At 41.5% G+C, this 27,047-nt stretch overlaps 1 protein-coding gene across 1 annotated transcript; it reads right to left on the bottom strand.

Annotated features, from left to right (window-relative positions):
- Window positions 1–2,977: 2,977 nt before the first annotated feature.
- LOC129148021 (membrane cofactor protein-like) lies at window positions 2,978–27,047 on the bottom strand. The gene is made up of 8 exons (XM_054712263.1): window positions 26,930–27,047; window positions 21,985–22,176; window positions 20,271–20,373; window positions 12,956–13,041; window positions 11,941–12,138; window positions 5,051–5,098; window positions 3,505–3,540; window positions 2,978–3,052 (listed from the first exon to the last, which is right to left on the bottom strand). The coding sequence occupies exons 1-8, from the start codon at window positions 27,045–27,047 to the stop codon at window positions 3,021–3,023; spliced, it is 813 nt and encodes a 270-aa protein (XP_054568238.1). The 3' UTR covers window positions 2,978–3,020.

The raw sequence follows: 27,047 nt of genomic DNA on the forward strand, positions 1-27,047 counted from the left end.
AGAGCTGCCCCACGTGATGCCTTTTCCCTTCCTTCCCCGTTGCTCTGAGCTAATGCACATGAGATCACCAGGGATGAAACTGGGGCCCAGTTTTATTGCTTGGAGATTGCACTCCAGAGGAACTTGCCTGATCCAGGGAGGGCTGGGGTTATTCACTGCTGGAAAGGCTCCATTTAAACCAGGCCGCCACTTGCCACCACTTAAATAGGCACAGGCTGAGCCATTTGCAGAGGGTTTATCATCCCTTCTGGCTGTTTCCTTGGAAACCACAAACTCAAGATAGCAGAGCCTGGGGCCACCCCGAGGCCGGATGGCCCCCTGGCCTGGCAGTGTGGTGGGCCTGTGCTTGTCTCCGCTGGTGGGTGGGCCTTCACTGGGCTGGGCAGCCTCCAAGCCCGGTAGCAAGGCTGGCCTGTGCGCACCTCAGCGGGTGGCTGCCTCCGCCAGGTTCTGCCTGTGGGCCTGTGGGCCGGGAAGCCTCTGGTTCAGACAGTGCAGTGGGCCTGTGTGCACCTCTGCCGATGGTTGCCTTGGGCAGGTTCCACCCCTGGGCTGGACGGCCTCCGGGATGGGCAGTGCGGCTGGCCTGTGCGTGCCTCCACCGGGTTCCACTCCTAGGCCGAGTGGCCTCCGGGCCTGGCCTTGCAGGGCCACCTCCCCTGATGGCCACCACCAGCTGGGCAGCTTCCGGGCCAGGCAGGGTGGTGAGCCTCTGTGTGCCTCCGCCTGTGGACGCCTCTGCCGGGTTTTGCCCCTGGGCGGGGTGGCCCCTGGGCCAGGTGGCCTCCAGGTTGGGCTGTGTGGGGGCCACCTCCAGAGGAGGGCCGCCCCGGGCCACACAGAGGCCCTCCAGGTGATGGCAGTCCCTCTCCACCAGCTCCTGCTGTGCATGCCTCCTGCTGACCCATTGTGATGTTATGGCATCTGGGCTAATTTGCATATTCCTGTATTATTATATAGGATAAAAAATAACCTTAAGTTGAAGCCAAAAAAAATTTGATAAAATGCTTTACTTGTCATCAAGCTAATTTTCCTTCAGTGTTGGTATTAGAAAGATTTTTTCTTGTATTTTTAAACCACAGATAATCTTGTTTGGTTAGGCATGCAACAAGACCTTGATTCGAGTCTTAGGCATTTCTGATTTCTTTCATAGGCTGATTTAATAAAAACACAAATTTCTCAGGTAAATATATGTGTTTACCTCCTGTGTTTATTAGTTTCCATGTAGAAATGAACTGTGGATGAGAGTCACTAGTGCAGAGGTTTTCCACCTTAGCTGCATATTAGAAGCCCTTGGGGACCTTTAAAATAATCCCTCTGCCCAGGGCACAGAGCAGATCAATTGTGCTGGGAAACGCTGCCAGGGAGCTCTGCCAGTGATTGCAGCCATGGCTGAGTCCCACGGAGCCTGATCTCAGAGGTTCAGCAATCTGACTTAATGCCAAGAGTAAGAGTTTTTTTTTGCATAAATAGGAAAACATCTTCCTAGTTACACAAACCAAACTTTATAATTTCCTTGTTGGACTTGGGATTGAAGTACTTAGCCATAGCCACGCATTAGGCTGGTGTGGAAGGCATGTCTCCCAGCAGACGGTGTCCACAGATACTCAGATGTGGTCGCCTCATCTGGGTAATAGGACACCTGGGCAGCAATCGGGAGGAGCTTCGCCCGATGGGCATGAGGCGCTGGCCCTGGAAGATGCCCAGGATCTGACAGGACCACAGGCCTCTCAGGCACCAGTGAAGCAGGAATGCAGCACAGGGCAGATGGCACAGCTTGACTAACAGTGTGTTCCTTAGAGAAATGCAGCAGAAAGAGGAGCCTTGGGGAGAAAACTTGGGATTTAACTGGAGAAAGTCTTCGAGCATCATGCTGAGGAACTTGGACTTCTGCTGTAGGTGTCATGAACACCTGTGAGCAGGAGAGGCATGTGATGGCCTGGGAGTGGAGAAGCCCGGATGTATGTCAGGCTCTGAGATGTGAGGAGCAGGAGTCATGACTCTGAGAGTGGGAAGGTTAGAGAGGGCGGGACCCCATTAGAAACATACTCTGATTTGAAATCAGGCACACTGGAAATGAACACACTGACACAAAGCAAACTTCAACCACCCTACTTTTTATATTATCAGATTTGAAGATTACATTTTTCAGAAAATAAACCATACATGGGGCTGCCATTTCTTCTAGTTTTAAGAAACTTGTAATGGAAATATCCTTCCATATCTGTCATTTAAACAACCTTTTCCACAATGAACTGCTTTTCGTACATATTTCAGTAATTGAGAGACTATTTAACAAGAGAACATAAATGATAGTTATACTTACATCAATCTCACATGCAAACATATTGAAGTAAGTCTGAAGTAGAAACCATATTAAAAGTAAATTCATATCAGCAACTTTAGGTTTAACCCTTGAGCTTTACTAGTACAAGCTAGTAAATTAAGAGAACGTAAGAGGAAAGTGGAGCAATGTTGCTTTAAATCCCCCTTTAATATCCATAAATAACAGCTCTAAATAAAAAGAACTCAAATTGGGATCTGAAGAAGACACCTATATATCTTCTTACAACTATTTATGCTATAAAGACACAAGGAAGCTTTCATCCTAAAGATTGCAGTGAATAGAATTGTCAAAGTTTCCACAGTGAACTATTGTAAGTTTAGTCCTGGCTCCCGATCCACTGTAGGAATAGGGTAAACCTAGGGCAGGGGAGGAACTTTATGAAGATCCACGATTTTTTGTAGAACTTAAACCTCAAACCCCCACAGGAATTTTTCTGACGGTCATAAAAGCTAAAACAAATCTGCACAGATTAGCCTTGTTACAACAAGATGAAAAGGAGGTGAAAATATTTTAGCAGGAAATGCAATTCTGACAGCACACTCTCACAAGCACATTTTAAAACCAGGCAGCACGCAATACAGATGCAAGCAAAAGCTGCACAAGTACATCAAGATGAGAAGCAACAACAGGTTCAAGAAACATGTTTAATTTACTCTCCCTGATGTGACGACATTTAGACACAGGTGCCAACCACTGCAACGCCAACTACAAGAAACCAGAAAACAAATGACATGTAACCCTAAAAACTAACGCCAAGTTTCAAAATCCAGGAGAAGAGATTAATGTTGGCTACATTTCAGTGGGCAGAAATATTTTACTTAGCCCATATTCATTCATATTCTATCTGGACTCTTCACTGTGTAATGCAGCTCCCTGGTATCACTTAGGGTCTGCAGGAAGTTAGGCAAGAGTCCTCACTAATTTAGAATATTACTGAAAGCATATTTGGGATTTAAGATTGTTACTTCATGGACATGTAGAATACAAAAGAATATACAATACCAACACAGGGTAGAATCATATGAAAGGTCAGGTATTTCTAGACTGGTTTACCTAATGTCAAACTATGAAAACTATAGAAACTAAAAAAGTCATTAAAATGCACTTGTTCACATTAATATTTTGATTTAAGTGGCATCCAAATTTGGGACACTTACGTACAGTCAGAACAATCACAGCAATGAGTCCTCCATCTGAGAAAAAAAAAGCCAGTTTGAAGGTAATTGAGCACACTTGGGTCTCCACATAGTTCACACACTTTAATTTTGATCAGATCATCTATAAACTACAGCAAAGACAAGTTTATCATTCTATTTTAGTGTGACAGCTAGTGCATCCAGCTCATTTTGATCACAGAGCCCCTCTCATAGAATTCCAGGCTTAGGGTCCAACTTCTGGAACTGTTAATAGGGATCTCACTTGTCATTGTTTTGTGCTGTAGTAACCCCACCAGGTTATAAAAATTGGAATTATTATAAGTTAGGAAAAATTTTTACAAAAATTAGAATTTACTACTTTAGAGGAAAATCATCTTAAGAATGTATTATGTCATTCTAGTTGGCTTAGTTCAATATTCAGTCTATCATTCTTATGGTTTTGTTAGAAATTTCATTTACATTGTTCCCCAAAAGTGAGTCTGTGAAATAAGCCGTGAATGAAGTTCTATTAATTGATTACTTAAACCTATTTTGCAGACTTCACAAACTATACATTATCTTAAAAATCCTTCCTCATACACCTCCACTCCCAAGTTAAGACACAATCTTAATTAACAAGAACTTTATAAGAATACAAATGAAACACCAGGGCACACGGATAAATTATGCATAGAAATTTGAACATGCATTTTTGACTGTCCAGAGAGCAATAAGTAGTACTACAAGATCTTAAATCTTAGAAATGCTGTTCAGTAGTACCTCTGCTTCCACACTGCCATTATTTTTATTAAATCCTTGGAGGTCAAGGAATAGAATGTCTTGATTACCTCAGCTCTTTATATTTCACTTTTTAAAAATCAAGTGTTTATTGAGTTATAATGGATTTGGATTTACTGGCACAATGACCCTTTGACAACAGTGTTCACAGGAAAAGCTTAACGGGCCTAAAGTGCATGGTATAAAAAGGCCAACCTTGCTAAACTAGTCTAATGTAAAGAAACATAATACATATTTTCCCTCATTTATTCAACAAAAATCCCAATATTTCATGTAACTGCCTCAACCATACTTTATTTTTTCTTTAAACATATATTGTGTGAACTACGTGAGCCTAAATAAAGTGTGATACACCAGCCTGTTGTAGAAGAACACTAACTCAACTTACAGTACATTAAGGCTTGTGTATACAAGGTATGAAGAGAAAGAAAATTTATTTGCAAATTGCCATTACAAAATAGCACTATCCATGGAAAGCAAGTTAGGTTTTCTATATTTTAACCTGCAAATAAACACAGCAATTGAGAAAGTTCCCTGACCCCACTAGGAATTTGAGTTGGAGGGGCCTCTTAAAAGCTGTATTATCTGCATGTGTCTACACATACTACTGCTTCCATTTGTCATGGAATCTGCACATAAAAATAAATACAAATGTCAACTATCACATGACAGGTTGTTTCTTCTCTAACTGCAGATAATTGAAATATGATATTTCCATGGAGAACTCCATGGTCTCATAATGCAGGGTTATTTATAAACAAAATAATACCTAAGTCATCAGCACTAGTTTTTGGTCCGTCAATGGGTGTGTAAGTTACTAAAAGAAAAAAAAAGAAATAATTTTAAAAAGAAGTATAAAATAGGAAAGTTTACAGATGCCTAAATTCATAGGTTTGAATAGTTTGTCTTTTCACCAAATCTCTTATAACTTACTTTCATTATATAAATAATGTTAATGTCTCTCATTTAAGGTATTATAAAAATTTATAGCCCTAGCTAGTTTGGCTTAGTGGATAGAGTTTTGGCCTGAAGATTGAAGGATCCCATGTTTGATTCTGGTCAGTGCACATGCTCAGGTTGCTGGCTCAATCCACAGTAGGGAGCATGCAGGAGGCAGCCAATCAATGATTCTCTCTTATCATTAATGTTTCTAAATCTCTCTTCCTCTCCCTTCCTCTCTGAAATCAATAAAAATATTTATTTTTAAAAATTATAAATTTATACTCATCAGCATTCTTCTTCATCTCCAGTACAATTTCCTGTGACAATATTCTGTGGTACAAATTGTAAATTTATCAGTAGTGTATCCTCAATATTAGTGTATGGATTCAATGTGATTCTACTTACATTTAAAAGATACAGGAGAGTTTAATAAATGATTTAGAGGTTATTCTGTAATGCTGAAAATTTTCAACATAAAGTGGCCAATTTATGAAATACCCATAGGCAACATCATACTCAATGGTGAAAGACTGAAAGTTTTCTCCTTAAGATCAGGAACAAGACAGACGAGCATTTTTGACATTTATATTTTACATAATATCAAAAGTTATAATCAGAGCAATTTGGCAAGTAAAGAAAGCATCCATATTGGGAAGGAAGAAATAAAATTCTCTCTGTCCCAGATGACATGTTTATTTAAGTAGACAACTGGAGGTTGCACACATACACATGCACACACTCACCTGTGGGAGCTGATAAATAAATTTGTCAAAGTTGCAGTCTATGAAATCAATAAGTAAACATCAGTTGCATTTGTATATACTAACACTGAGCAAACCAAAAGGAAAGGAAGAAAATAATTCTATTTACAATAGCATCAAAAAAGAGTAAAATACTTCCCTGACCGGTGGTGGCTCAGTTGGAGTGTAGTATCATAGACCAAAAAGACAGGCTCATTCCTGGTAAGGGCACATATGTAGGTCTCAGGTTTGATGTTATAGGAGCTAGCAAATACATATTTCTCTCTCTCTCTCTCTCTCTCTCTCTTTCTCTCTGTCTCTCTCCAACCTCTTCCCTTCTCTTTCAAATCAATAAACATATCCTTGGTTGAGGATAAAAAGAAATAAAATACTTAAAAAGAAACTTAACCTAAGAGGTGAAAGACTGCTACACTGGAAACTACCAAACACTGCTGAAAGAAATAGAAAATATAAATAAATGAAATGACATCCTGTGTTCATGCATTGGAAGACACAAAATGGTTAAGATATTGATACTATACAAAGCAACCTACAGATTACATGCAATCCGTATCACCATCTTGAATATTCAATTATGGAAATAGAAAAATCCAATATATAATTCATATGGAACCTCAAGGGATTAGGAAGAGCCAGGATAAGCTTGAAATGAAAGAACAAACTTGAGAGAATTCCCATTTTCTGATTTGAACACTTACTCAAAAGTTACAATAATAAAAACACAGTGCTACAGCATAAATATAGACAGACCAATGCAATAGAATACAGAGCTTACAAATAAACTTTTGCATATATGGTCAAATGATTGTATAGAAGGGTGCTAAGAACACTTCAAGGGGGAAGTGCAATCTTTTCACCAAATGGTTCTTTGAAAACTGAATTTCTTCATACAAAAGAATGAAGTTGGATCCTTATCTTACATCATTTACAAAAATGAATTCAAAGTGAATCAAAGACATAAAATTATAAAATTCATAGAAAAAAAACATAGAGGACAAACTTCATGTTGTTGGATCTGACTATGATTTTTTGGGTTTGTCACCAAAAGCAAAGACAAGAACAACAACAAAAAAATAGATAAATTGGATGGACTTTAGAAAAATTAAAAACTTTTTTCAATGGTCCTTATAAATACAGTGAAAAGGCAAATCATAGAAAGTAGGAGGAAACATCTGCAAATAATACACCTGATAATGGATTAATATCCAAAACATATAACGAACTCCTATATTTAGTGACTGAAAAAAACACAAATCAAAGTGTGCAAAGGACTTGCAGAAAAATTTCCCCAGATGAGATACACAAAACACCAATAAGCACATGAAAATATGACCACTAGTTATTAGAACATGAAAATAAATCCACAATGAGATATTACTTTATATACATTAGGAAGCCTAGTATAAAAAAACACAGAACCATTGGTAAAGCGGTGGAGAAATTGGAATCTTGTTGGGTCACTGGTAGGAGTGTAAAATGGTTCAGTTGCCATGGAAGACAGTATGGCTGCTCCTCAAAGAGTAAAGACATAGCCCAGCAGCTCTTTCTGGGTGTATACCGCCCCCCCGCCCCCCCAAAAAATTGAAACAGGCCTCAGTTACTCAAATGTCAATTTTCAGAGAAGCATATTCAGAATAGCCAAAAGTTGGAAACATACCAAGTGTCTATCATCAGGTGAATGGATTAAAAAATAAATGAAAGAGGTGGAAACAACAGACAATGGAATATTACTCAACTATAAAAAGCAATAAACTGAGGAACCAAGATGGCGGCATAGTTAAACAACTAATCTGCTGCCTCACACAACAATTTCAAAAATACAACTAAAAGACAAAAACGTCTACCACCCAGAACCACGGGAAAGCTGGCTGAGTGGAAGATTTACAACTAAGAAGAGAAAGAAGCACAATCGCTGAAAAGCTGAGGTACGGAGGCACGCGAATCGGGCCGGCGGCGGGCGGCTGGGTGCGTGGCATTTCTTCAACCCGCAGGGAGACAAGCTCCCGTTCACTCTGAAATCCAGTTTCTGGGGACACTCGGGGGACCCAGGCACCTACGGGGAGAAGCTGGACTCTCGGCCATCGGGTCGGAAGGTGAGAGTAACTTTTTTGCAGAGGTGCGCCCAGCAATCATTGTTTACTGCACTGGAGCGCAGGGCGCAGGGACTTGGAAACGTGGAAAGGCAGAGACGGCTGACGGCAGCCATCGCCGTTGGCCACGCCCCAGCCTAGTGACGCCCTGAGACCCCGCCCCGCACATTCTACAAACCCGCCCCAGCTCCACTCAGCGGCTTTTGCATATAAATGGCCTGTTCTGGAGCAGCTTAACCAACTGCAGCTCCAGTCAGACTGCTCCAAAACTGCCCAAGCAAAGGAGGAGAAAACTAGCCCTTGCTGTAGCTCCTGCTGGGGGACACACAGTACACAAGGGTACACCAAGAGTGTCCACCTCAAGTAACTGGGAGGCTGACCCGTTGAGCCAATAGGACACCTAGTACACAAAACTACCCTACCAACTTAGGGAAGCAGAGAATATGAGAAGGCAAGGAAACAGATCACAAACCAAAGAAATGGAGGAGAACAAGCGACTGGACATAGAGTTCAAAACCACGGTTATAAGGTTTTTCAAGAATTTCATGGAAAAGGCCGATAAATTCCATGAGGACCAACTAGAAATTAAACATACACTGACTGAGATAAAAAATATTATACAGAGACCCAAAAGCAGACTAGAGGATTGCAAGAATCAACTCAAAGATTTGGAATACAAAGAGGCCAAGGACACTCCTCCAGAGAAGCATGAAGAGAAGAGAATTCAGAAAGTTGAAGATAGTGTAAGAAGCCTCTGGGACAACTTCAAGCGTACCAACATCAGAATTATGGGGGTACCAGAAGAAGAGAGAGAGCAAGATGCTGAAAACCTATTTGAAGAAATAATGAACGAAAACTTCCCCTACCTGATGAAAGAAATAGACTTACAAGTCCAGGAAGCGCACAGAACCCCAAACAAAAGGAATCCAAAGAGGACCACACCAAGACACATCATAATTAAAATGCCAAGAACAAAAGACAAAGAGAGAATCTTACAAGCAGCAAGAGAAAAACAGTTAGTTACCTACAAGGGAGCTCCCATACGATTATCAGCTAATTTCTCAACAGAAACCATGCAGGCCAGACGGGAGTGGCAAGAAATATTCAAAGTGATGAATAGCAGGAACCTACAACCAAGACTACTCTACCCAGCAAAGTTATCATTCAGAATTGAAGGGCAGATAAAGAGCTTCACAGATAAGAAAAAGCTAAAGGAGTTCATCACCACCAAACCAGCATTATATGAAATGCTGAAAGGTATTCTTTAAAAAGAGGAAAAAGAAGAAGAAAGATAAAAATTATGAACAACAAATACATATCTATCAACAAGTGAATCTAAAAGTCAAGTGAATTAAAAATCTGAGGAACAGAATAAACTGGTGAACTTAATAGAATCAGGCATAGAATGGGAGTGGATTGATAATTCTCAGGGGGAAAGGGGTGTCTGTGTGGGGAGTATGGGAAGAGACTGGACAAAAATCATACACCTATGGATAAGGACAGCGGGGGGGGGGGAGGTAAGGGAAGATGGGGGGTAGGAACTGGGTGGTGGGGAGATATGTGGGGAAAAAGGAGAAACAATTGTAATCTGAACAATAAAGATTCATTAAAAAAAAAAAAGCAATAAACTGCTGATACTTGCTACAAGGTAGAGAACCTTGAACACATTATGCTAAATGAAATCAGCCAGAAGTGATCCCACTTCTACGAGGTACCAAAAATGGTCAACTTAATAAAAAATTGAATAGCCATTGCCATGTTTGGGGAGAGAGGGAAATGGAGAGTTGTTGTTTAATGGGTACAATGTTTCAGTTTAGGATATATAGAAGTTATGGTTGCACAACCATATGAATATACTGAATGCCACTGAAATGTACATTGAAAGTGGTTAAAATGGTAAAAATAAAATACAATAAAAGTTCATGTAAAAAATTAGCATAGAGAGTGGCTTAAACATTTCTGAAAAGGAAGTGTTTTGCCAGATATAAAAACATAACATTTTTCGTTGACAGAAAACTTCCCCTACCTGGTGAAAATAAATGGATTTATAAGTGTAGGAAGCACAGAGAGTCCCAAACCAGAGGAACCCAAAGAGGCCCACACCAAGATACATCATAATTAAAATGCCAAAGGTTAAAGACAAAGAAGGAATCTTAAAAGCATCAAGAGAAAAACAGTTAGTTACCTACAAGGAAGCATGCATATGACTGTCAGCTGCTTTCACAACAGAAACTTTGCAGGCCAGAAGGGAGTGGCAAGAAATATTCAAAGTGATGAAAAGCAAGGTTCTACAACCAAGATAACTCTCTACCCAGCAAACTATCAATTAGAATTGAAGGTGAGAAAAAGTGCTTCCCAGAGGAAAAAAAGTAATGGAATTCATCACTACGAAACCAATATTACATGAAATGTTGAATAATATTCTAGAAGTAGAATATCAACAACAAGAACAAGAAAAAACACAATAAATACATATGTATCATCAATTGAAACTAAAAATAAAATTAAAGGAACAAGAAAGCTAATGAAAAGATAAACTCATGAATCAAATAGAATGAAGGCATAAAAACATGGAATAGACTCAGCAACCTCACAGGGAAGGGGGGAGGTGGGCAAGAAGAGATTAACCAAAGAATTTTTGTACATAGTAGATGCCCAGTGCACAGATTTGTGCACCAGATGTGTTCCTTGGCCTGGCCTATAGGGATTGGGCCGAAACTGGCTATCTGACATCACCTGAGTTGGTACTAGATTGCAAGAGAGTGGTTCTCAGGTGATGTACTCCGGAATAGGGCTACCTCCTCTCTGGTTCCAGGTGTGTCACCCAAGAACTGCAGCTGCCAAGTCACTGCAGCTCAGCAGCTCTTGCATTGAGTGTCTACCCCCTGGTGGTCAGTGCTCATCATAGCTACCAGATGCAGTGTCTTCCCCTGGTGGTCATTGGGCGTCATAGCTACTGGCTGGTCGGCTGCTTGCTAAGGCTTATATGTATATAGATATATAGATATATAGATATATAGATATATAGATATATAGATATATAGATATATAGATATATAGATGTATAGATGTATAGATATATAGGTATATAGGTATATAGGTAATAGGTATATAGATATAGATATAGATATAGATATAGATATAGATATAGATATAGATATGCATCACCTATGGAAACCAAATATAGGGTGGTGAAAGACGAGGGTGTGGTGAAAACTGGGAGGATGGTGGCCATGGAGGCAAAAAAGGGGGATATCTATAATGCTCTCAAAAATTAAGATTTAAAGAAAAAGAAAGGAAATAATTTTCTTAAGACAAAAATGTGTTCTTTGATGGTCTCGAGCCAAAAAACAGTTAATTCATGCGTACACATAGTAATTAATAATGCATGAACAGCAATGCTGTGAACATGTGCGGTGAAGAGTGGGAAGCTCTACAATAGAACTATTTTTTATTATTTGACACATTAACAATAAGATTAGGAACTATTTAACAGGGGGAACAAACACATATGGATGGTTTTTGTATTTTTTTTAAGTGTTGGCCAAAGTATTTAAAAGTTGGTAAATCACCTGAGCTGGTTTGACACATTGGATAGAGCATCGACCTGCGGACTGAAGGGTCTCAAGTTCCATTCCAGTCAAGTGCACATGCCCATGTTGTGGGTTTGATCCCCAGTAAGGGCTTGCAGGAGGCAGTCAATCAATGATCCTATCTCATCATTGATGTTTCCATCTCTCTCCCCCCTCTCCCTTTCTCTCTGCAATCAATAAAAATATATTAAAAAAACAAAAAACAAAATAAAAGTTGTTAAATCTTTCCACACTATTTACAAACGAGAGGGAAAGAAATGGAAAAGTTATTACCTTTACAATCAGGAGGCTCACTACTCCATTCGTCAGGCCCAATACAAACAAGTGTGCTCTCTCCGACAAGTTTATACTGCTCTGTTTCATTTGAAGGCTTACAACTATAAATAACTGTTTCATTATATCCATATATATCCTTGCCTCTATTGGTGTAGTCTCCATTTGGTATACGTATAGGTGGCTCACACAAAATCTCTTAAAAAGAGAAAAAAAAGGACAGGAAAAGGAAAAAAAAAGGTAAAAGATTCAGATAGCATTAGTAATGTCATATGAATTGTATTCAATAAGTTCATTATCATATGACTTCTAAAATCTAGTTGCAATTCAAATATTCATTTGAAACTTAGTTTCTATGAAAAAATGTATTATCCCAATTCAAATCATAAATAGAAAAATAAAATTTTAGAATAAAACCCATTTTCTTAAATACCCATAGAAGACACCTGTAAGAAACACTTGAGTGTATCTGTAAGACCATGCTAAGTTTTTCCAATCATAAGAGACACTGACAATTTAATAAGAAAATATGATTAAGGAAAACAAAGTGCTAGTTGAGAAATGCTACATCCTTTTCTGCATCAGTGGTTCACAGGTATACCACGATTTTGTCTTTTCTCACTGTCATCCTTAGAGTGTACAGTGAGATTTTCCAATGGCTTCAGACTGACAATGCAGCAGAATGATCTGGAGGTCTTTCTTTAAGCCAGATACTGAAGAGATTAGAAAAAACATAAAGCAATGACACTCTTCCTACTGTTTTGGAAATATTTGATCTTAGGACAAAAATACGTTGCATTTGTTAACATGTATTGAGATTACTGTTCTTAAAAATGAATTAGGAAATAATTATTTAAAAACTTTGCTTTAATGCCAATGTAAAAAGTATCAGTAGCACTAAGCCACCTGCAGAAAGGTTCTGCGGGTCCTCTGTTCATTGTAAAGCATACAGGGGTCCCCAGGCCAAATAGTTTGAGAACTGCTGCTGTAAATTCTAAAGAGAGAATGTACTTACTTTCACACTTTGGTGCAGCACCACTCCATTCCACTTCAGTTTCATTGGCTACACATTTTAGAATTTTTGTTCCATTTAAGTAATAACTAAACCAGAAAAGAAATGATTATTCTTTCTTTATCAGTTAATAAGAACACATAATAATGAAGAAGTTTTTATATGACTGTTTTTCTGTACTACAGGGAGAAGTTTCTGAAGTGACAGGTATTGAATGCATTAACTGAATCTGCAATGTAATGAAATGGAGAGATTTTTCATATGAACACACGTTGGCCTAGAGCAAAGTGTCTAAATAAACCTGTCATGCCCTAGCTGGTTTGGATAGAGCATCGGCCTGTGGACTAAAGGGTCCTGGGTTACATTGCAGTTAAGGGCTCAGGCCCAGGTTGCAGGCATGAACCCCAGTGGGGGCGTGCAGGATGCAGCTGATCAGTGATCCTTTCTCATCATTGATGTTTCTATATCTCTCTCCCTCTCCCTTCCTCTCAGGAAACAATAAAATATATATGTTTAAGAATAATAATATACAAACAAACAAACAAACAAACAAACAAACAAACCTGCCTTGCCTGACAATCTGGTGACTACTACCTCTGGCAGGCACATCACACTGTCACATCTATGTCCTTGCTCATGCCATTCTGCTCTGTCAGGGCAACGACTGAGCAGAGAGATCTGGCCCAAGAGCTGACCTGACTGCATTCGAGTCCCAGCTCCAAGACTGACTTGCTTGTTGAGCTAGGAAGAGACCCTTAATGTTTCTCTTTCTTAAATTCCTCATCTGTGGAAAAGTATATACATTGTGGGGTTGCTGTAAGTAGTAGGTGAACTGGCATCTGAAACAAAGTGAGAGCTAGGCAAGTTTTTGATGTTATGAATACTCCAGATTAGAGTATCTTCCTAGGTATAGCTCAGGGAGACCCCTCCTCAATGAGTTCTCTGATGACTGTAATTCACAGAACTCTCTCCTCCCTCTGGACTCTCCTTATAATGATCAAGAATAACTCTATTTCTGTGGTACTTGGACACCTCTCTCTCTATACCTTGATTCTCAATGAAACTAAAACTTCTTTGAGAATAACCCTTGTCAGCCATGTTTAACCTGATTCGTCTCATGGCACACACAACATAATTAGTAAAATTCTGAGGCCCACCAAAAAAAAATATATATATATGTTTTCCAACTGGCAAGAAACTGGTATAATTTTGATTTATTAACATGGGATGGCTATTATTGTATTGGCAGTAGCTATTTTTTCATTTGAAAATCTAAGAGAAAGAGGCCAGGGTCCCAAGTAAATATTCAGGTATTGTATGTCTTAAAAATTCTTGTGGCACACCAGTCGAAAAGCTCTGGTCTATGTCCTAACCTTTTGGTACTCCACAAGGCGCCTTGCAGGCTCTGTCTATCTAACTATTGATTGGATATTTACACTTGATCATATTAAAATAGAATCAGTAATACTGCCTGTACATGCTTCCAGCTGACTTCCCTCCCAAATCTCATTAATTAATTCTATATCACAATGTATTAGGAGGGAATTCTGGGATGGTGGCAGGGTAGGAAGCACCTAAAATACGTCTTCTCCAATAGACAACAATTTCACTGCTAGAATCTGCCTGATGTCACTGTTTTGAACTCTTAGGTCTGTGGAAGGCTTGCACTTTTCAGGAAATTCTTGGAAAGGTAAAATGCAGGAACATTGGTCAATTTCAGCTGTAAGCACAGTGGCAGTTACCACCCCATTCCCACAGCAGGCAGCTGTGCACGTGTCTTTTGGCAGCTTACAGGCAGCCTGAGGGGCCCAGGGTAAGCAAAAAAGACCATGTCCTTGGGGATCTGTGCTCTCATAATCTACTGCTGTTTATGATCACAGAGAGGCAGACAGGGGCTGGCAGCCATTGTTGTCACACTTCCCCCAAAGTTGCAAGACCATCCTTCCAGGGGAATCACAGATCCAGAGATCAATGCTCCATCCTTCATTTTTCACTTTTTCCCTTTCAGGAGTCTGACAATAAACACTGTGAATTTAAATACCAACTGCATATATGGGGACTGAGAGGGTGAATGAAGATACAGGGCTCTACTTCAGCGGGGCTAATAAAAGAAAGCTCATTCTAGCCTAAGCCTTGCACAAACATGCTCCCCTTAAGGGGTTATTTTACAGAAATTCCTGAAGACCATAACCCCTGCACAGCGCCTAGAGAAAGGACGTCTGGAGCCAGCAGAAGGAAAATGGCAAGGTCGTGAAACTACACGGGGGGACGGTCCTGATACCTGGGTCAAGACAAGCCCCTACTGCAGCTGTCCCTGAGCGCATAAATGCCTGCTTCCTCCTCAATTCACCACTGACTCTTTCTCGAGTCAGACCACCTGCACCCACGTGTCTGGAATAAATATTATTTTGATGACACTGAGCCCTGAGTCCATTCTGTGTGTCCCTGACCCAACACCAAACCTTTCAGGGAAAATAGAGGGAATGCGCATGCTCAGAAGAAGGCTCAGTTTATATGTCATGCTGATCCTCAGCACAGAGACACGCTTCAACAATCAAAAAACAAAACAATAACATAACACAAAAACCCTAGTAAATGGTGAGAATTTGATGTTTAGAGTTACCTCAGTATTAGATTCCAATGTCCAGTTCAACAAGAAATTATAAGGCATAGAAAGTAATAGGAAAGTATGGCCCATTCAATGGAAAACATAAACCAACAAAAATTATTCCTGGAAAAGACCTGAGGGGACACGTACTAGACAAAAGACTCTAAAATAGTCAGAGAAACTGCATGTACATATTTCGCAGGCCCTCTTGGGACAGATCTGCAGTTTCCAGTTCCACAGTCCTCTTTTCCTTCATGGGGCAGCTGAGTGGCAGCTGCAGAGAGGCGGGCATTTGTGAGTACCCTGATGGGCAAGACCATCGCTCTCCAGGTTGAGCCCAGTGATACCACTGAGAATGTCAAAGCTAAATCTAAGAAAAAGAGGTTAAATAGTTAGCAGAGATCCCGACAGGAACTTGGGGGCAAGAAGACATTGAATAAAAGACACAAATAAAAGGAAGCTCAGCCAAAAATGCTCTCCACAGTAAAACTCTGCTGCAGAATTGAGAGAAATATTAAGACTTTCCTATAAATTAAAGTTAAGAGAATTTGTTACTACTATACCTCACCTACAATAAAAGCTCAAGTCTATTGTAAAGTACACAAGAGAGTAAATAATATTACCTGGACAGTCAGTCCTAATGCTATGGAGTCTCGCCCATTAGCCAAGTTGGTATAGGGAGAGATTCTTACACCAAGCACAACAAAAACTATAAATATGAAGGGACAGGACTCAAGTGTGTCAAAAGGTAGCAAGGTAATTGGATAGAATATAAAGCCCTCCACTCCCTAACTATATAAGAACTGAGGGCCTGAGCAGAAAGGGGGTGAGGGTTGTGTTTGAGCTGGGAGTTCCTGGTCTCAGGCACTTGAATAAAACCTCATTCCTTTTCCATCAGCACCTGCCTCACCAGTTTGGCATTTGTTGCAGCAGGCAACCGAATCCATGTTTTTTGCTTTCGGTAAGTCATGCCATACGGATCAACATCTCACTGTGGGTATGTACATGGGCAATTACTAAAGCTAGTCTTATTGTAGCAATGGTTTATCTTCTATGTAAATTAAGAAAGAAAGCATACAATGAAAATAAATAGTGTAGAAGACAGGATTTCAATTATGATTGTAGACTAGAGATCCAATGCATGAAAATTCATGCAAGAATGGGCCTTCCTTCACCATGCTGCTGGCACCGCCTTTGCTTTGGCAGGAGCCGCCTTTTTGCTCTGGCCCTGAGCCACCGTTATGCCTTCCCATGCTGCCCAGAAGCCCAGAGGTGTTAGGGTGCAACTGAACACTCCAACCCCAGCCGCTAGGAGCCTGTGTATGCAAATTAAACTTCCATCTTTGTTGGGCTAATTTGCCTACTCCCTCCTGATTGGCCCGTGGGCGTTGTGATGGTAAGGTTAATTAGCATGTTGCTCTATTAGTGTAGATGGTAGTGTGACACTAACAACCCAACTGGATGAGGATAGAGTTGATAAGCATTCATTATTGGAATTTATTGAATTTAAGTGGGTATAAATTCAAATTGTAGTGTTATAACTCAGGATGTTAAGTGTAATCCACATGGGAACTAGAGACAAAATCACCACAGAATACACACACAAAAAAATGAGAAAGGTATTCCAACACTTTATTAGAAAAATCAACTAGCAAACGAAAATAGGAATGTGCAAAAAGGGGGGCAAAAAAGGTTTAAGAAAACAAACAGCTTCCTCCTTGTCAGTAGTTACTTTAAACTTAAATGGATGACATTCTACAATCAAAAGGCCGAATGGATAAAAACAAAAGATGCCACTCTTTCCTGTCTACAGAAGACTTACTTGAGATTCAAAGAGACTAATGAGTTCAAAATGAAAGGATGGAAAAAGATCTTCTAGACAAATGATAACCATAAGAGGGTGGCTATACTCATCCAGGCAAAATAGAATTTGAATCAGAAAAGGTTGTAAGAGACAAGAAGCACATTGTATTTTAACTAGTAGCCCATCGCAAGATACCGCGCGCAGTAGTCTGCTCGCAGCTTTCCCAGGAGATGACAGGAACCGTAGCGTGCCACAGGGAGCCGCACTGCTTCCACGGTAGGCGGGCCCGCCGTCTCCTCTCTAAGCCTGCGCTCAGCCGCGGAGGCTGCGGGCCAGCCCCCTGTCCGCCAGAGGCCCTCTGTGGCTGGGGCATCAATGTGGCAATGAAGCAAACATCCCACCCCTGCCACTCCACACCCACTGCCTAGAGGCCCTCCAGCACCGCGGCAACGAAGATAGCATTCCACCAGGCCACTCACGCTGCTGGCTCTCATTGGAAGCACCCCTAGGACTGGGGGATTTCGGCGAGGCTGAAGGGAGTGGGCACTGCCATATTGTGGCTATGGGCATCCCATCTTTGTGATGGAGTGATGGTTAATTTGCATATTACTCTTTTATTAGATAGGATGTTTCACATACTGTAAGAAAATATCTATACTAATAAAAGCCTAGGTGGTCCTTGCACCCTCGCACAACACCCGCACGCCATAACAAGATGGCCACCACAAGATGGTTGTCACAATATGGCCATCACAAGATGGCCGCCACAAGATGACTGTCACAAGATGACAGCGCTCAGGGCCAAACAGTCCAGCAGGGGAGGGCAGTTGTAGGCAATCAGGCTGGCAGGGGAGGGCATTTGGGGGTGATCGGGCCAGCCGTGGAGGGCATTTGGGGTGAAAAGGGTAGCAGGGGAGTGCAGTTGGGGCAATAGTGCGGCTGTGGAGGGTGGTTGGGGCAATCAGGCTGGCAGGGGAGCAGATAAGCATCAATCAGGCCTGCAAGGGAGCAGTTAGGGGACAATCAGGCTGGCAGGCAGAAGTGGTTAGGGGCAGTTAAGCAGGCAGATAGGTGCGCAGTTAGGAGCCAGCAGTCCCAGATTTTGAGGGGGATGTCCAACTGCCAGTTTAGGCCTGTTATTTTATTATATAAGACTACAGGGCCAGTGAATGATTTCGTGCTACAGGCCTCTAGTCATATATAATAAAATATGCAAATTGTCCCCTCGAATGGGAGTGTGACTGTGAGTTCGACCACTCACTATGATGTGCACTCACCACCAGGGTGCGGCACGGAACATGGCAGGGGTCAGTGACACGGCACTGCGAGCGGGGGCACTGCAAGCCCTGATGGGCCTCGACGAGAGCAGGACCATGGTGGGATGGTGGAGCAGGTGAGTGAGTGGCACCAGGACAAGGTGGGTGTGAGCAGGGCCCAGTTGCCCCACCAATTACACTACAGATGGTGACCAGCGATGATAGCAAGGGGCGGAGTTGCCACCTGGCTTCCAGGCACTGAGGGAACCTGGGCTGGGGTCCTGAAGAATCAGACAGAGGGGGGGGCGCATGGGGTCTGGGGCCCAGGTGCAGCCCAGGGCCCAGAGGTCAGCTGGTACCTACCCTCCCATGCCAGTCAATCACACTTCAATCGACGACCAGGCCTAGAGACCGCACCTGTGCCTCTAGTAATAATTAGAAACATTAATGCACCAAATAACACACCTTCAAAATACATGAAGCAAAAGCTGACAAAACTGTAGAGAGAAATACACATTTCTAAGCAACAGGCATTTCTCCAGTAATAGGTGGAGACTTCAATATCCCATTGACTACAATGAATAGTACAAGTACAATGAAAATAAGTAAGGAAATAGAGGACTTAATAACACGATCAACTAGATCTCACAGATACAGAGCACCATAGAACAGAGTACACATTCACTTCAAATGCACATGGGACATGTGTGGCTCCATGATAGACCATACAATGAGCCACAAATTAATATTAACCAATCAATAGGTTTCAATAAGATAGATATGATACAAAGTATCTTCTCTGATCACAATGGGATAAAGTTGTGAAACGAAAACCTTCACAGCCAGATTTTCAGAAGGAAGAGGTTTACTGACTAGCCATATGCTCACCAGAAAAAAGAACCAGGTCCTGGGGCATGCAGTCTAAACCACCGGCCGCAGGGACAGATGAAGGCAAACATTTCCGCCATCCTGGTGTAATGGGGTTCTCTTACAGCTTTGGGTAGAAAGATGTAAGTTATTTTGAAGGAAGTTACATGGGCTATAGATAAGGGGACAGAAGAAGGGTGAGTGGGGCTAGTTCTGGAATAGGTGCATAGTCTGTAGGAAGAGGTGTTTGCTGCTTTTGGACAGTTTGCTGGACAGTCTGATAAGTTCATGTGGAAGCAGGATGCAGTGAAATCTGGTGGTCAGCTAGCCCTTACTGAAAGACAGCTACACTACTAGCTCTTATATTCACACGATTCTGAAGCACCTCTGGACGTTCATTCAAAGTCTCAACACACATTTCATTGGTTTCTGCCTTTGGCTTGGTTAACTGATCAACTCCCTGTCTCTCTTTCCCACTGTCCTGCCTCTTATAATTTAATGTAGGACCATGTCACCAGGATTACTACCTTTTTAATGACTGTGATAGGCTTATTGTTACTTATCATATGATACAATTTTGCTTTCCTTCAAGGTAAGTTTCTTTCTATTCACTGCACATCTTTTCAGTCTCCATAAAGAGCCCAAGGGTTGATTGGCTGTAAGTACAACTTGTTCCACAGGCAGCAAGATGAAGTCAACATAATGGAAATGCTTAAGAAGAGAACCAAACCGAAAATGGAACCAACAATGTTTACCTTCTTCCTCCAGGAGCAGCTTACTTACCCGTCAGTACAAACATACTGAACTTGTGAACCAAACTGGATAGTTCCATTAACGTAGACTAGTTTGCCATTTGGGGGTTTTTGTAGCTTTGGACACGACATTACTAAAAGAAAAATTTCAAATTTGCTGTTTTATACAATGTCAAAATAGATTTGAATCAAAATAAAAATTCTACATTGTGCTATTAAACTGATGGGAACACTTTCTTATTTATTGTTATTGCATTTCTTGGGGTGACATTGGCTCATAAGCTTACATAGGCTTCAAGTGTGCACATCTATGATACATGATCTATATTACTTTATTTGGGTGTGTACCCACCACCCAAAATCAAATCATCTTCCACACATACTTGGTCCCCTTTACTCATGACTACCCCTGCGACCACCCACCCTTCCCTCTGGTAACCACCCAACTGTTGTCTGTGTCTATGAGTTCCAGTTTTACGTGCATCTGGTCCTTAACGCTTTCTGACTGACCCATTTCACTTAACATAATATTCTCAAGCTCCATCCATGTTGCTGCTAATGGCCAAACTTAACCTTTTGCACTCGGATGTCGAGTGTGACTCGACACGGTTAGCATCGGTAGCAGCTCGTATGTCGAGCCACACTTGACACATAGTTTCACCGCGGGGAGGAAGGGAGATTTTTGTCTATTTTTCCAGTATCTTTTCTTGTTTTCATTAGCATGAAAGGACAAGTAAAATGTAAATGCCGTCTCAACTGATGCCAAAAAGAAAAAATGAAAAACTGATAACGCATGTGAAATTTATTAGGAAACTAGTACATGATCTTGTTGGAGAATTCAGAGATGGTACACTAACTTCCAGGGGTAGATTATTATCCACTAACTTAGAGCAACATTTAGATTGAAAGATCCATATAATCACACCTCACCATAACAAAAAACACAAAGATTGTGTTGTTTGTTCTAACAGAAAAATCAAAGGAGGAAGAAGAGAGACGATTTATATTTGTGAAACATGTGAATGTAAACCAGGTCTTCATGTGGGTGAATGTTTCAAAAAATATCACACCATGAAAAATTATAGAGATTAAAATTCCTCTTTGAATGTATCAATAATTTGAAATATAAAAAAATCCAAATAAATAAGTTTGTATGAAAAGAAATTCAAGTTTTTTATTCTACTGTCATGCTTTGTAAAATCTGGGGTATTTAAAAAATTAAATCCCGAGTAGAATAAAGGAATTGAGAAAAAAGCAAGCGAGTGTAAAGGGTTAACCCACTGTACGCCATAAGCCTCTGTAGACGCAAGTTGCGGACCTTCCCCCAGGCCACATGCGTCTATAAAAAATGTTTTCGCTATGTGGCAGCCCTGACCAACTTTAACATCATTTTTCATGAGAATTTTCAGCGGAAAATATTCAAGAACTCCCAAACTGTGAGTAATATATTTATTTTTATAATATTCATTGCAAATTGATTTTTTAAAATTAAATTCAAAATATCGTGGCATGTGGGGATGATTTTTGTTTTGGAAGCTTGGTAGTTAACTGGTAAAGATTCACATTTACCCAGGGAATCAATGGCCAATTAAAAAATTTCCTGGAGATCTTCAAAGTATGAATAAATATCTTGCTACCTAAAATCTATATTCGCCTGAGAAAACCATCATGGTAATAGTTGAATATGCAGTCTAAAATGTATGATACCCTTTAGAGCAATAAAAATAAAAATGCTGTGTACTTACTTGTACAACCCTCCCGGAGAGTAGGTGCCCATGTGCCATCATCCTGACAAACAGTAACCATGGTACTGTTACTAACAATAGGCTTGTATCCTGGGTAACACAAATATTCCATTGAGTTCCCAGACCTTATATTGATCTCAAAATCAAACTTGGCTTTCATAGTTTTGAATTTTGGTGGCTCAGCACAGGTACCTTGGCATGAGAGAATAAGAACATAAAAGTAAAGTATTTTCTTTTCCACCAGAGACTAATTATGGCCTAGCAGCAGGCAGGTTGTACAGAAGAAATGGAAAGTCCTTGGTGAGATTTTCAGTGATTGTGCCAGGCTTTTACTGAAGCATAGTAACCATCTTGTATAAAGAACTACTGCTTGCAATTCTGTGCTATTGTTAGATAATCCCTTGTCTTGTAAACTCTGCCATTGTAACTTAGTCACTTTAAGACAGTCTCTTATTCTATAAAATGACTTTGTTTTTAGTTCAAATAATAGAAAAAGATAACCTTAACTGTCTGACCTTGCAAGCTAGCCATCCAATGTAATAGACTAATGTAGATTAATAGTGAAAATAATTCCCATATTCTTATGACAAGTACTAATTCATTATGTATTCAAGGTTACAACTGTCTGTAACAATAACTCACACAGAGTTCTTTGTAATATCTGCAAACAAAGAGGCTCAAAAAGTATAAATACGGGAAACTTCCTGTATGTGTTGCTCAGAGATTTGGAATAGACACCTTCCTCTGGGCCACTCGCAATAAATGACTCCAAATTAATTGGCTCATTAAGGCATCTTGTATCTCACCCGCTGATTTAGGACACAACATTACCAGATGATGAGCTGTGCTTGCTTTAAATAACATTCTATTAACTTTTGTTTCTTTGAGGTTAACCTGAATATACTTTCAACAGTAAATTGAAGAGAGAGCATCAATATTTTTGGTTTAAAAATTTATTTATAGATATGTGCCCTTCCCATTGTTTTGAGTTTATTCTACACTCACCAGGCCCCTAAGAAGACTTCTATAGTATATAGCCCTCCATCAGATTACTCTTCCACAGTTTCAAACACAAGAAGAGCACCAAACCAAAAATGGAACTAGCAACATTTACCTCATTCCTCTAAGGAGCAACTTACCCCTCATTACAAACATGGTGAGAATGTGCACCAATCGGTAGTCCCATTAACGTGGGCTATTTTGCCACTTAGGGCTTTGGCGGGCTGTAGACATGGCTTTTCTAAAAGATGATGATGACTTGTCACTTCAGGCTCAGTCTTTGCACTTCAGGCTCAGTCTCCTCTCAGGAGGCAAGTTCCTGGAGGTCAGGATCATATGCCTTCTGTTCCTACTACACTCTGTGCTCAAGAAATGCTATGGTAAGTGCTGACTCTTAAATAAGCATCGAGGATTTCATAGGTCAAAATAAAGGTGGGCTAAACTATTTGAAAATATAAGACTTCACGTCATATGTTCCATATCAGTGAAGTGAGCATTTTATAGGTGAATAGATGTCAATTAAATCTCAAAATTTATAAGTTTAACATTGCTGTAAATATAATTTATTCTTCCTTCACTAATCAATGGATTATGCTTGGTCGTAGAAGTTCTCTGAGGTATCTATTTAAGCTGTGTTACTATATTGCTATGCTGTTAGAATTTTTTGTTTCTGGAATTTTGGTAGTTTTTTCTTCCTAGAACTAGAGGCCCGGTCCATGATATTTATGCACGTAGAGGGGAAGGGGGGTTAAGGGGGGGGTTCCTTTCAGCCCAGCCCACCCCCTCTCCAATCCAGGACCCCTCAGGGGATGTCCGATTGGCGGATTAGACCTGATCCCGGGGATCAGGCCTAAACCGGTAGTTGGACATCCCTCCACATCCAGGACCGCTGGCTCCTAACTGCTTACCTGCCTACTTGCCTGATAACCCCTAACTACCCCCCTGCCATCTTGATCACCCCTAATCACCTCTGCCTGCTGGCCTGGTCATCCTTCACTGCTCCCCCTGCCAGCCTGGTCGCACCTAACTGCCCACACTGACAGCCTGGTCACCTCTAACTGCTTGCCCCACTGACCTGGTCGCCCCTTACTGCCCCCTCTGCCAGCCTGGTCCCCCCAACTTCCCTCATCTGGTAGCCTGGTCATCCATGTCTGCACTACCCTGCAGGCCTAGTCACCCATAACTGCCCTCTCAGGCCGGCCCAGTAACCCCCAATTGTCCTTCCCTGCTGGACTGTTTGCCCCCAACTGCCCTCCCTTGCCAGCCATCTTATGACAAGATGGACAGGGCTATCTTGTGACCATGTGGGGGTGGCCATCTTGTGACCATATTGGGCGGCCATGTTGTGAGGGTGTGACAGTCAATTTGCATATTATCTCTTTATTATATAGGAAAGTATTCTTTAGTGATACTTTGTAATTTTGTGTTGTCTACTGCAATGTCTCTTCTTTCAATTTTGATTTTGTGTCCTCTCCCTTTAATAATTATGATTCTTGGTAAAGATCTGTCAATGTTATTTATCCTTTCAAATAATCACCTCTTAGTTTCACTGATCTTTTTTAATCTTTTACTATTTTCTCTTTCATTTATTTCCATTCTGATCTTTATCATTTCCTTCAATATATATATTAGGATTTTGCTTGCTATTCTCTCTCTAGTTCCTTTAGACATACATTAGATTGTTTATTTGGAATCATTCCTGCTTCTTGATGAAGTCTGGTATAGCTATAAATTTCCTCTTATAACTGCTTTTGCTGTATCTCATACATTTTGTAAGGTTTTGCTTGTCATTTTCATTTTTTCAAGGTAGTGTTTGTATTCCTGTTTGATTTAAATTTTTACTGGGCTGCTGAGCCCCCTGAATATTATACTTCATTTTCTGGAACTCAGTAGTTACAAAAGAGTGTTGGTACTAGGGCAAAATCATGGGGCATTTGCAAACAGCAGTGTGACAAGACAAAAAGGATCTCTGCATTCTAGTAGAGCTAAGACAGAAAAGGTAGTTTGGAAAGAGGAACAACAGTCAGGGGAATTTGAGCTGGAGTGTGTGGGTCTCTGAGATATTTTGCTCAGAGAGGGTGTCTGAGGGGATGTCCTCACACCTAAGTTTGAAGGACAAGGAGCCAATTATGTGAGAGAAAGGAGGAGCCTGGGACAGCAAGTGCAGAAGCCCCGAAGTGGCAGAGTGTGGCCTCTGGGCAGAAAAGCCTTCCCTCCCACCAGCCATTTGTTAAAGGCTCTCAGAGAGTCATGCCCCTTCCTCCAGGGCAGCTGACTGGGGCTGGAACACTGGCATTGTGGGTTGGTTACTGTCCGCCAGTCCCAGTAAATGTCAGCAAATCCTTACTGGTTGCCTACTGTGCGCCTGGCACTGGGGATCTAACAGGGAGCAAAACACAGTCGCTGTTTATGTCCATGTGTGTTCCTGTGCAAACAGACCAAGAGTGAAATAAGGATCATGAAAGTAGGAATGGCTTGTTATTGGTCACCAGTGTGTCGCCAGAACCAGCGCAGAGCCTGGTACATACAAGGCAAATCTTTATTGAATGAATTCTCCTAAGGAGAGATTGCAGCATGCAAACTGTCTATGTAATAGGACCCTAACAGTCACTTGGGCATAGAAACACACATGCATATAGCTACAGTTGGAAATCCACCATAATATTCAATTGCTGCCCTTTGACCACATACATTTTATACAGTGAGCATATATGTATGTATATATGTATTGATTGCATTCAGTAAAATAGGAATCAAATGTAGTGGATGGCCTTCAGCTTAAGTTTATCAGCTACAGGGCAAGCTTATTGCTATAATTTATTGCTCATTTCTTATGATTCATTTCTCACTGAGTTTGGCTACCAATTTTTTAGGTTGCTTCTAATCTCCCCTCAAAGGGGACCCAAGCTAATAAAAAAGAAAAAGACTGCGCACATGGCATTTGGGAATAGGGTAGGGCATTATCTATATGGGATGGCAACAGGACTGTGTCTCCATGCTTAAAAACAAGCAGCAGCCTGGAGAGCAATACCAATATGATTTGGGGGCAACAAGCAGCCTGTTAGCTTTTTGTACAAAAAGCACTGCGTGTCCTTCCCAATCCTTCTAAATCCCAGGCCCTGCAGCTAGCTCTCACTCACTAAGGGCTCTGTGGGCAACACGGGCTCCCCAAACCCCATACAAAGCAAGCAGTGAGCTTCCTTGCCCCACACCCTGCACCTCAGGCCTGGATCCTTCTGTAAAGCAGACACATGGTAACACCTGGCCTGGGATCCCCCAGCCCAACCCAGTGGGGCACAGCACCCACTCACCAAGGCTTCACTAAGCCCAGGGAACACAGGGCAAAGCCTCCCCCACGGGCCCAGCACTGGCCCAAGCAACATCCCCACACACAGCTGGGCATTGAAGATCAAGCCCTCACCTTCAGCACCTGGTCAGGGCTTCCCATCTCCTTTTGTTAATTGTTGACAGTATTCCACATGTCCCCCATTTCCCCACCCCTTTGCCCTCATCCACTCAGTCCCCGCCCACTCCTGGCCTTCCCCACACTGTCGTCTGTGTCCCTGGGTTATGCATATATGCATACATGTTCTTTGGTTAATCTCTGACATCTTGATTAGTTCAGTCCCCAAACACCTGCAAGCTTTTGCTAGGGACACAGCTTGGCCCCCAGCACACACTGACAGCACCCAGCTCTCCAAGAGGCTCAGTACCTACCACCTAACAACCCTCACCGCGGGCCCTCTGAAGTCCCCCTCACTTCTGGGTCCCCCAGAGGATCTGTGGCTAAGGCTTCTACCCTAACCCCGCATCACCTGGGTCCACCAAGCCCTGAGCCTCTACCCCACACACCAAGCAAAGTTCCCTTCGCCCTCCTCTCTGGTGGACCAGCTCCCCTATTCGCTCTAGTTTCCCTCCAGAGCTGACCCCCTTTCCCTTCCCCTACCTGAGCACATGGGGAGCAGGAGCTCTAGGGCCAGCAGAAGGACCCCCAGGAAGCCCCACGAAAAGGGACTCTCCAGGCGGCGGGCAGATGCCCTGAGTGGCTCGTAGGAGGCCCTCAT

This window comes from Eptesicus fuscus, chromosome 22 (genome assembly GCF_027574615.1).
Source record: "Eptesicus fuscus isolate TK198812 chromosome 22, DD_ASM_mEF_20220401, whole genome shotgun sequence".
NCBI lineage: Eukaryota > Metazoa > Chordata > Mammalia > Chiroptera > Vespertilionidae > Eptesicus > Eptesicus fuscus.

Bases quoted from the DNA above. Each gene is read 5' to 3' on its own strand.
- LOC129148021 (XM_054712263.1), bottom strand. From the start codon at position 27,047: ATGAGGGCCTCCTACGAGCCACTCAGGGCATCTGCCCGCCGCCTGGAG. The intron at 13,042-20,270 runs GTAAGTAAGCTG...TTTCTGGTTTAG, and splicing joins CAGTATGTTTGTACTGACGG to TTATTACTTAAATGGAACAA. The intron at 12,139-12,955 runs GTAAGTACATTC...TCTCTTTTTAAG, and splicing joins TGCTGCACCAAAGTGTGAAA to AGATTTTGTGTGAGCCACCT.